An 11,665-nucleotide genomic window follows, 5' to 3' on the forward strand; every position below is an offset into this window, starting at 1 on the left:
GGGGGAAAGGCGAGTTCTCTCCGTGACACCTCAGTGAGCCCACACATCCCCCTCGAGACACAATACAGGCACAGGGCTAAAGCAAAACTCAAGAGCAACACAAATTGTTGCAGATCAACACAGTGGCCCTGAATGCAGTGCCCAGAGGAAAGGGGACTCTGAGCAGACACAACTTCAGCCCCGCAGTCCTCCTCAATTTTAATTGAAAAGCACTGATTGACACCAGCTTATGACCTGGCTCAGTTTTTAATGGAGATTCCCAGCCAAGGACCAAATTGGCTCTATAAATATTCATGAAATTAAGTCTGAGGCCAGGATGAATTACAGCTGCTCCACGGATAAGCAGAAGGGACCATGGTGACGAACGTGTCTGGGATCACAGAACAAAGCAAAGGAGAGCAGAGAGTGCTCCCACCACCAGCTGAGCTTCTCATCTGCCTTCTTCCCAGACTTTGCCACACTGGGGGCCACCATCTCCTTCCAAAGGAACAGGAATAAATAAATACAACAGCAGAAAACCCCATGTGTGTGATAACACTTCAGGGAAAATCCCCCAGCTTCCACTCCCTGCCCTCAGCTGCAGCTCTGCAAAGCCCGTGTCTGCCCTGAGACACACCCTGCCATCAGCAGGATCGTGCCCTGGGCACACCAGCATGGGAGCCATCCCTGCCGTGGACACAGAGCTCGGGGAGCACTTTCCTGGTGGGGTTTCAGCCATTTGCAAGTCCTCTTGATCACTGCTGGTGGCTCCTGGACAAGCTGCCAGCCCCGCATTCTGCTCGGGGCAAGGGCAACAGCTGCCAGTCAACACCCAAACTGTGCAGGCTCCAGAAATTTGGAGAGTCATCGACTACTGCAAAAAGCCTCATTCATCACCATTCCCACATTTGCCATCTTCTCTGGTTCACAGGTGGCCTTGTTTTACTGGGATTGCTAACGAAGGGAGAGCCAAGCGTGTGGGAGCCCCTCTGCTGAGCAGTGGGAAGGCAGAGCCAGGGTGAGCACCACCCAAATCAAGTGGGGCAGGAGCTGGATGTGAGGGACAGTGACACAACTGCCCTGGTCCCCACGACCAGCAGAGTACAGTCAATCACCCAACACTTGCAAGCCCAGCGTGGCCAAAAGACAGTGCACAGCGGGTGTCCCCATGGACAGGGATGCAACCAGCTACAGAAAACCCTCCTTTCTCCCCAGCTCATGGGGACCCCCGGCCGTGGCCATGAACCCGACCCTCCCACCTTCCCCCAGCTGTGCTGCCAGCCCAGGGCCACCCTGTGTCCCTGTGAAGGGGGCGGGACCCTCACTCACATCTGTCCCTCGGGGGCGTAGGTGGAGCCGGTGATGCTGAACTCGTGCAGGCTGCACTGGGTGCCCTCCACCTTCTCCATGATGAACATCTGCCAGGGGGAGAGGTGGAAACGAGCATTAGACAGCAAATTTTTGGTACAACCCTCGTGCCCAGCATCTGGTACTGTCCCAGTGATAGCCCTGCTGGCACCAGGCTCAGCCCCCTCCCTGCTCAACCACCACTCCTGGCTGTCCCCAAACCCTTCCAGCTCTCCCCTGCCTCCTTCAGCCTGTTCCTAAGAAGGTGCCTGTGTTTTTCTTGGAGCAGAGAAGGAGCTGGGTCAAGGCTTCCACTCCTGCCCTGGCTGCCCTGGAAAGCCTCTGAAGGGCAGGATCCGAGCAGCTGCCTCTGCCACCCCTTCCCAGCTAGCTCAGGCACCAGCCTTGTGCCTTACTGGGATCACAGCTCAGCTCATTAATAAAGCCCCAGTGAGCCATTAAAGTCCCCCACACTCTATTTTTAGTGATTTTTGCCTTTCAAAATCCTTCTAGATTCTCTTTTGCTGCTATAATGAGATGAATCCCTCAAATTCTAAAATAAAATAAAAATTCCCCTCTCCGTAAGCTCTCCCAGCCTCCCCTTGTCCCCTCCCAGCATAGCCCACCTTTGAGGGCAGCATCCCCTAGGAACAAGAGCAGGGCCTGACCCCAGCCAAGGAGACAGTTCAGAGATGCTCATTTCTGCTTACTCGTTATTTATGACCCATACTGAAGCCAAAAAGCAACATAATAAATAAATAAGTAAATAAAGAAATAAATAATATTTGTTTGACAAATGCCTTTTCCTGGCTGCAGGGAGAAGCCAGGATGGAATTTGGCTGCAGGGAAGTGCTGCTCTCCTCAGCTCCATGAACTTGCTGAGTGCCTCCAGAAAGCAGGTGCAGGGAAAACTGTCCCCCTCCAACCTGTCTCAAAATAATTGTTTTTTCTCTATTTATTTTCCTCTGGTTATTTGAGTTGTTTCCCAGGAGAGGGAAGCAACAGATGCTGGAGAAATCAGGAGGCATCACTCAGCACCAGAGATGCAACAGCTCCGGGTACCACCCACTTCTCTGCCTTCCACGTTTCCTCTGGCAACAAACAGAGGTTAATTTGCTGTTGTTATTAATTACTGTTAATAATACAAGGAAACCTCGTCAGTGCAGCCACGTTGGCAGGTGTGAGCCTGCCCCACACAGAAGGTGTCCCAAGGTATGAGCTTAGGGCCAAGCCAGGCAATAAAGGGCACGTTCAGGGAAGCACACTCACGGCATGTCTAGCACCAGGACACCTCGGTGGGTTTTCTCACCTCCCTATTTTACAGGTTTAGGCAAATCAAAGGAGCAGGTTCAAAGCATACACCTCCTATGTGAGTAATTCTCAGCCCAAAACAACCTTGCCATGGCTTCCCAGCTTCCCAGCTATTTGCAGATATCCTGTTTATTGGGCTAATGCCCTCAGCTCCTTTCCCAGGGCCCATCCTGGAGGCCCATCAGCATTCCTGACAGGTTTTGAAGAAAGTAATGAGCCAAATGGCTGCAGAAGGGCTCCTCTGGGAGTCACTGGGCTCCTCTGGCAGTGGGTGTAAACTCAATAAAGAAACCAAACACATCCTATCTCCTTTGGTGACAACACCTCTAGAGACAGACCCAGAACATGAGGTGAGGCACCCAGTCTGAGACAACATCAAAGGCTAAGCACCCTTCATCTCTTTTTGAGACATCCAATGCCATCGGCCTTCCAGAGAGCCAAATTCTCCCAGCCTCTTCAGAAAATAGACTCCTGAAACACCAACCAGACTCATTTATTAAAAAAGCTGAACGCACCCACCCCAGCCACTGATGGTTTTGCCTGATATGGGTCTGTTTGTTTTCAAATGCTCATGGCTACAAAACAATTATTACTTTCACAATAGCATCTTTCTTATTAAAAAAGGGAAAAGGGAAATAAAAAAAAACATTCCAAGCCCTTTATTTTTCCATGCCTTTTAAAAAAAGGTGCTACATAACCCACAGCAACCAGAGGTTATATCAAATTTCCTGCTGCTCCCAGCTTGCGTGACTGGCCGAGCATGGGGGTGGCCGGGGCACTGCAGAGGGGTTTGCAGGGCTTCGGTGTGATCAGAGAATCACTGAATGATTTGGGTTGGAAGGGACCTTAAAGCTCATCTTGTTCCACCCCCTGCCCTGCGCAGGAACACCTTGCACTGTCCCAGGCTGCTCCAAGCCCTGACCAATCTTGGACACTGCCAGGGATGGGGCAGCCACGGCTCCTCTGGGCACACTGTGCCAGCCCCTCACCACCCTCAGAGGGAAGAATTTCCTCCTCATATCTAATCTAAATCTCTCCTCCTTCAGTGTGAGGCCATTCCCCCTTGTCCTGTTGCCCCAAGGCCTTGTCCAAAGTCCCTCTCCAGTTCTGTTGAAGCTCCTTTAGGCACTGGAAGGGGCTCTGGGGTCTTCCCGGAGCCTTCTCTCCTCCAGGCTGAGCAACCCCAGCTCTCTCAGCCTGTCGATGTCTCGGCAGATTTCCAGGCTGAGAAATGGGCAGGTTTGTGGGCAGTGGAAAGAGTCCAGAGGAAACAGCTGTGTCTTAAGCAGTTAAGAGCAGAGGTAAAGTTTCAATCACAAAAATAATACAAAAAATATCAGGAGCAATAGAAGGAGGTGGGAATGCTGCAGGGATGCAGCTCAGGTGGGGGCTGCTGACAAGTCAGGCTCACAGAGGGGCTGCCCAACCTCTTGTACTGCACAGTGAACAGCAGCTCCAGCACCCAGCCAGGGGAACGCAGCCAGCAGCACCCCAGGGCTCCCCCCTACCCTGACCCTTTTAAAGCCATGCCAGTGATTTGGGGTTTTAGTGCAACAGAGAGGCTGGAAGGAAAATGTTACTACATGCTCATGAAGAGTGCAGCCTTCTCCCAAAGGGTTGCAGCATCACTCCTCCTCCCATGTCCCATTGATCCTGCCTGGCCCTGGTGCTGTATTACGGCTGGACGCTGCTGGTGAGTATTTGTAGGGAGCAAAGGGCACTCGTGGATGCACCATCCCTGGAGCAGCACATGGCAACAGCTGTGGGCTCATGGGGAAGACAAGTGTGAAGGATTCATCTCCACTACTCCGTATTTTCTGTAGTGTCTTTAAAGGAACTACTCATCGAGAGGCAGACAAGGCAGGATTGCTGTCTGGAATTGTAAGAGCTGTAATCATCAGTCACTGTTCCATCAATCAACCCATGGATCAGTATCATTTTCCTCCTGCACTGGAAGCAGCCCCAGCCAACAGGCACCCACTGGCAACTGGCACAGCCCCTGGGGACCCCCAGCCAGGTCTCCCAGTAATCAGTGACAGGTTTAGACAGACAACAGTGCTGAGGCAGTGTCCTGGAGACTGCAAAGCAAACATTGCCCGCACAACTCCTGGGACCAGGAGTTTGCACGTCCAGGCTTTGCTACAAGCTTTGTAGAAAATAAACCCCTTTCTGCTCCTGTTCCCCAAAACACCAGCAGCCATCTCAAGGACAGCCAAATATCACCAACCACCTCCTCCTCCCAGACACGGGGTGCCAGCATCTTTTCCCCCCCAAGCCCACATCTCCACTTTGGGTCCTGACTTTCAAATGCCACCTTCCTGGAAAGTGAAGGTAGGATGCATAAAAGGGTGCTGCAAGTTTTAGGAGAGTGATTTAAACGTGAGAGCAGAGAGAGCAGTGATGCTTCTATGTCCCTTCTCCTCCTGCCAGGCTCCCGTTGCTCCATGGTTATTTAATGGTTGGGAGAAGGCTGTTCCTGGTTCCTCCATGCCCTGGGCTGGGGGAGATGGTGATCTCAGAGAGCCCCAGCTGACCATACAGTGACACGAACCACAGGTTTACTCTGATTTACCAAGTGGGTTTGTGGCTTTGTTACTGTAACCTTGGGTGGACTTGAGGTAAGAGCAAAAGCACCGAAGTCTCGGCCATCCTGGGTGGACAAGGTCCCCAGCACGAAGCACCTCATTTTGGGGGGCTTTGGGGGGCACAGCTCCACCCCTGCTGACCACCTGGGGTCGATGTGTGTCCTGCTGTGCTGACCCAGACACCACCCTGGCCACGAGACCCCAGCACTGGGTGGGACCCAGAGACACGGCACAGCCCTTAAAAACCCAGCTGAGGGTTTGAAACCAGACCTGAAGCCCTCCAAGAGCCACTTCACAGCTTGACAGACCCGATGCCAGCAGTGAGACAGTGAGCAGGCCCCGCTCAGCAGCACGCCCTGCAGCCGAGCAGCTGTGCTCACCCAATTAATGGGCAAGTTAATGAAATCACACTCAATTAATACATTTTCCCAGGTTATTGATAGGCTTGTCTGGCTGTTTGCTCCCATGGCTGAGCTGGCTGTTTGGCACAGGAGCATGTCCCAGCCTACGGCTGCCCAGCACAAATATTGACGCTCCTGCCGCTCACAGGGCCCCGTCCTGGCCACGTCAGCACGGGAATCCCTGTCCATTAAACATTAACACCCCTGCCTGTGCGTCCTGGGGCCAGCCCTGCTCCCAGTATCGTGCCCTGGGAGCCAGGATCCAGCCAAGTGAATAAACAGATATTGGAATGGGGTTGTGGGGAGATGGGCTGGAGGATACTTTGACTTTTTAACTGAATTTTTTTTTTTTTTTGCGAAGTTGCTGAGTTCATTCTGCAAATGACAATTGATGCCAAAACCCTTGTATGCCACTGCCCCACTGTGTCGCTCTCCCTGCCTCAGTATCACCATCCTGGCTCTCCTGACTGTGCCACACTGCAGGGGATGGTGGCACTTCTTTCCAAGTTCAAGGAACAGACCTTCCAGTAGGAAGTGGTTTGGAAAGGCATGGTCACTCCTCCTTCTCCTCCTGCAACGTGCAGAGCTCAGGAGACCCCAAGCACTGGGGTCACCCTGTCCTTGTTTTGCTGCATCACTGGCTCTGAAAATGGGGCTGGTGGGAACCTCCTCCTCATGCGAGACACGGGCACTTTGGTCCTGCTTTGTTCAGGCCCTGTCTTGTTCTGTATCATTTACAGGGCAGAAATACCAGACATTTCCAGTCATCTGCAGTTTGTGCTGAGCTAACCAGTGGCCAAAGCCTGTGGCCAGTTTGCAGCACTGTCCCAGCTTCCCACCACCCTATCTGTGTGTCAGAGAGGAGGGACGTTGGCCAGGTCCTTTTTTTCCCACAGCAACACATTTTCCAAGGTTCTCCTATAAAACAACACGCCAAAGCCATGTAAAAAGCTTTCCCAACACTCATGGATTAATGGGGAAACTGAGAAGTACTCAGCTGGTCCAGGCTTTCCTAACAAATCACCTCTCCACATGGCCAGGCTTGTGGGAGCAAAACTCTCTGGTAGATGAGGAACATTCAAACTCTTCACCAAACCACCCCAGGGCTCCCTCCATCAGAAATGCTTTTCACGGGTCCAGGATTTCTCACTGGTTTGGTTAAAAACAGGGGGGAAAGAGCAAGAGAGCAGAGGAGGCTGATTGCATCAGCATTTCCAGGAGCTCTATATCAATGTCACGTCCCAGCAGGAAGAAACATCCCCTGGAAAGTGACCCCTGAAACGAGACTGCAACACAGCACCTCCACAATGGTGTGCTGATAAAAGTGAGTTTTCTAATTACCCCCAAGCCAAGAGAAGCCCTGATCCTTATTGACCCTGTCCAGGGGAACCTCGGGGCTTCCTATAACCCCTCTTCCCTGCTCACACCCCCACATTCCTAACATGACACAACTGTGGTGAGGACACACAGAGCCCAGCACCACAGGATGGGGTGCTCTTAAGCATCCCCCTTGCACCTCCAGACCCCAAGCCCAGCCGGCTCTCACCCGGCACACGGACATCTGGTTGGTGGTGAGGGTGCCGGTCTTGTCGGAGCAGATGACGGAGGTGCAGCCCAGGGTCTCCACTGAGGGCAGGCTCCGGACGATGGCGTTTTTCTTGGCCATGCGGCGCGTGCCCAGGGCCAGGCAGGTGGTGATGACGGCCGGGAGGCCCTCGGGAATGGCAGCCACCGCCAGCGCCACCGAAATCTTGAAATAGTAAATGGCCCCCCGAAACCAGGAGCCGCCGTGCACGGGGTCGCTGAAGTGGCTGATGTTGATGACCCAGACGGCGATGCACACCAGGAAGATCACTTTGGAGAGCTGCTGGCTGAACTCATCCAGCTTCTGCTGCAAGGGGGTCTTCTCAGGCTCGGTCTCCACCATCTGGTTTCGGATCTTTCCGATCTCGGTGTACACCCCTGTTGCAATAACGATCCCTACGGCCTTCCCAGCTGCAATGTTGGTGCCCTGGGAGGGGAGGAAAGGGGCAGAGTGGATATGTGGGCATGAAACCTCTTGGTTTGAGCAGGGAAATGGATTGCTTGTTGTGAAAGGAGAACATGAGATCTTGGTTAAGAGGAAAATGGGACATCCTGGGTTTTTATATAAACCCACCCTAAGGAGCAGGAGAGCCCTTCCTGAGAGCTGTAGCCCCTTGAGGACTTGACTTCTGCCTGAAAAGAGCATGAGAAAGGAGGAAACCCAAATTTGCAACAGCTCCAGGCTCAACCACAAACCTCTTCCCCATCCATAATGCATTCAACATGATGGAAAAAAAAGTGCTCTGAGATTGCCCAAGGTATTTAAAGGCCTTATGTGCCACAGCCCAAATGAAATCCAAATGAAGCAGATTCTTATTTTTATGGATTTGGAGCTCTTTTTTATGGATTCAGGTCTTATGCATGCGCTCCCTTTCTTTGTTCAGAGATCTCCCACATCCACCAGCCTCTGCACTTTGGAAAACCACAGGAGAGGTGGAGACAGGTGGAAGGGACTTACGGAGAAAAGCATGTTCTTCTTGTCCTGGTTGACAGCCCGGGGATCAGGGATGGGGTCAGCATGTTTGATCACCGACACAGACTCCCCTGCCAAGACAAGAGGGGAGAGATGGACCACCCATGTTCCCTCTCCAGCCTCAGCTTATTACTGTCCCTGCATCACACACCCCACAGTGCTCTAGAGCAGCACTTTGCCACTAAACTATCCAAACCAAACATCCACCATGGAGATGTCAAACCCCACATGTCACACAGGAAAGCCTCAGGCTTGTGTTCTGCAGGAGGGATACCCAAGCACCGGACACATCTCACCTATTCTGTGACTTTGAGGACCTGGGAAGATCCAAGCATCATCTAAATCTTGCTCTCCCACCCATTTCCCACCCCCGCAAAGCACTTATCCTGGCATCAGTTCCAAAATTTGCCTCCATGAAGATGGCAGAAGGAAGCTGCCCCTGCTCCGTGAGGCCCACACGCACCTGTGAGGATGGACTGGTCGACCCGCAGGGTGGTGGAGCGGATCTCTATGATCCGGATGTCTGCTGGCACCTTGTCACCAACTGCAAGGACAAGAGCAGAGCAGCTCTGTCAGGGGGGGACTGGCAGCGCCCAACACCCCAAGCTGACACCAACCATGTGCAGATGCACAGCAGCACCCAGCCTGGAGCAATGAGGGGTCCAGCCCCTGGCAAAGAGCCCTGCACTGGGATACCTCATTTCTGCATGTAAAGCTTTGTTAAAGCTTCATTTTGTCTGTCTATAATTTACAAGTCTGCCCCCAGCCAAACCCTGGTGGTGCCCTTCCTGCTGTGCTCATCCCCTTCCCCACCATGTCCCTGTCTCTCCTGTTCCCTGCAAACTCCCTCTGCACCCCCATCTTGCCTCTTTCCTGCAAGAAAAACCACAACATCCCCACGTTGGAGCAGTCCAAGCTTCCTAATGCCCGTCTTGACCCTGCTTCAGGTTTCTCTGGGCTGACTGGAGGCTGTTGACAGTGGAAAATCTTCTGTGTCCAAGACAAACAACCATCCCTGGCTCTCCTGGTATGGCACAGTGGGCACAGGTGAAAGCTGCCCATCCACTGCCAGCCACTCAACACCACCCTCCAAGGCACTAGGGCTTCTTTAAAAAAAAACATTTAAAGCTGCTTTTCCTGCTGGGTTTCTTCCTCCTGGCTCTTCCTCCTGCTCCCTTATCAGCTGGACACAACCACGCTCCGACGCTTCGGAAATATTGAGGCCGAGGGAGCCCTGGCTCCCAGCCCTTCCCAGCCCTTACACAACACTGCTGGCCTGGCTGCTAACGATGCTCTCAAATCCCAGACTGTAATGAGGGCTTCCTCCCAGGGCTCATAAACCCCCCCAGCGCAGTGGGAGGGGGCTGGCGCCGCTCCACCACCCAGCCAGTTATTCCAGCTGCAGATCCCAGCACTCCAGGATGCAGCAGCAATATCTGCCATCCAGCCAGACCTCCCCTGCTCCCTGTCACACCTGTCTGGGGGACACTGAGCTGGGGGGTGCCAGCACAGACCTCCCCAAAACATCCACTTTATGCACAGACTCAGACTCTGCGTCTGTTCAAGGGGGCTGGAGCATCTTAGAGGGAGCAAAGAGCTCCTCGTCCCCCGGGAAAGGCAGGAGGGCTTGCAAACATGAGCTAAACCTGCACAGAAAGACTCTTGCAGCAACCAGGGACAGAAAGAGCCCTGGTGCCACAGGGGTGGCACTTGCTCCAGGGTACACAGTGCCTTATTATCCCACGGCACAGGACAGACCTGGCCCCGCCATTAGCCAGGTACTGAACACGTGCTGATTCCCCCAGCACCAAAGTCTGCCAAGGGGAAGAGAGGAAAACAGGAGGACACTGCCCGAGCACCACAGGGGTCACAGCAACTGCTGGAGCTCCAGAAGAGATGCTCTGCCTGCACTTTTTGGGAAAGGCAAAAGCTGCCTGCACCAGGACTCACCTCCACGACCTTGTCACAAACGGGCAAAACTCAGCTGGGTTTAAGCAGCCTGCCAACTTCCAACCACCCTCCCTCCTTGCCTCAGTGCAACAGGTTTCCTGCTCCCTGCTGCCAAATTTATTGCATTTGCACATGCAAACAGCAGCTAGTCCCTCCTGCCTGTGTTGTCACACTGTCCCCAGGGCATCACCTGGATGTCCACTGCAGGTTCAAAGCTTTTCCTCCTGGTGTGCTTTCCTACCAGGTGCCTGACAGCACCCTCACCACTTTCCATAAGCTCCTAAACCCACAATTTGCTAATAATTTGCAAACCCGTCCAGAGAGCTCAGCTCTTTCCATTCCAGTCGCAATGCTGATTGTGCCATTAAAAAGTAATATTGGGCTGCTGATGGGCAGGCAGTATGTACTCGATTTGGGGAAAGATGGCAGAATTTTATTAATAATTCATTAATTTAATTAAAGGCCAGGTCAGCAGCCGGACTGCATTGTCAGAGCTGGTTTGGGAGCGCCGCCAGCTTGCCCAGCTGAGGATCTGGCTGGCTTGATCCTCCCTGCATTATTTTTATGTTCATCTTCCAGCTGAAGCCCAACTGGAAGACATAAATAACAACGAGCTGGCTGGGCACGGGAGGGATTGCAGCATGTTTCCACCAGCAGGGCCACAAGGAGGAAAGGAGAGGATTAGTTTTGTGGCTCTGGGGGTTTATGGCATCATTTAAGGAGCAAACAAAATGGAATAATTGGAATGCATCCTCCTCAGCTCTGCTGGGGCAGGCAGCAGACCCCCAGGCATGCTCTGCTGAATGCACAGCCCCAACAGAAGGGCTGGGGGGTAAAACTCACCCAGAGGCAAAAGCACCCTGCAGCTGGTCCCCTCTGGCTCTCACCCTCCCTGGATAACCAGCCGCAATTCCCAGGGAAGCCTTCCCACACAGGCTGCCTGCAGCAGCACCCAGCACCGGCCCTTCACCCACGCCTCATCCAGGGATGCGCGTGGGAGAGCCACTTCCAGAGAGAGGGAATCTTGGTGAAAGTTAAAAGTTCTTCTAGTTCTTCCAGAAAAAGGGGAAACCCTCCCGAGACACAGAACCTGCCTCAGAAATGGATACTTTTTCTCTTTTCTGCTGTTGTTCTCTACTGCCTGATGCTCACGTGAAGCCTTGGCAGGGTGAAGAGCCACAGCTTTGGGGGACCCCCAGCCAGTTCCACCTCCCCATCCGACCCCATGCCCTGGGGTGATGGCACCCTACCTGCCACCTCCACGATGTCCCCCGGGACGATGTCGCGGGCGCGGATGCGCTGCACCCCGCTGCGGTCAGCGCGAATCACCTTCCCCATCTCGGGCTCGTACTCCTTCAAGGCCTCGATGGCACTCTCAGCATTTCTCTCCTGCAAGCAGACAGGAGCAGAGCTGCTGGTGCTGGAGCTGCTGGTGCCAGCAGGCTCCTTCCCCACCCGCTGCAAAGACGGGAAAACCCAAACCCCGGCCCTGGCTTCGGAATCCATTGACACCATGGATGGAACAAGCAGCTCCT

At 53.5% G+C, this 11,665-nt stretch overlaps 1 protein-coding gene across 1 annotated transcript in view; it reads right to left on the minus strand.

The window, feature by feature from the left end:
• Nucleotides 1-11,665, minus strand: part of ATP2A3 (ATPase sarcoplasmic/endoplasmic reticulum Ca2+ transporting 3) — a 33,116-nt gene that overhangs the window by 19,068 nt on the left and 2,383 nt on the right. The window contains 5 exon segments of the mRNA XM_017743041.1: nt 1,309-1,397; nt 7,170-7,634; nt 8,166-8,251; nt 8,644-8,724; nt 11,381-11,523. Of these exon segments, the coding sequence (XP_017598530.1) occupies nt 1,309-1,397; nt 7,170-7,634; nt 8,166-8,251; nt 8,644-8,724; nt 11,381-11,523 (864 nt within the window).

This window comes from Corvus brachyrhynchos, unplaced genomic scaffold (assembly GCF_000691975.1).
Source record: "Corvus brachyrhynchos isolate BGI_N302 unplaced genomic scaffold, ASM69197v1 scaffold99, whole genome shotgun sequence".
NCBI classification, from domain to species: Eukaryota; Metazoa; Chordata; class Aves; order Passeriformes; family Corvidae; genus Corvus; species Corvus brachyrhynchos.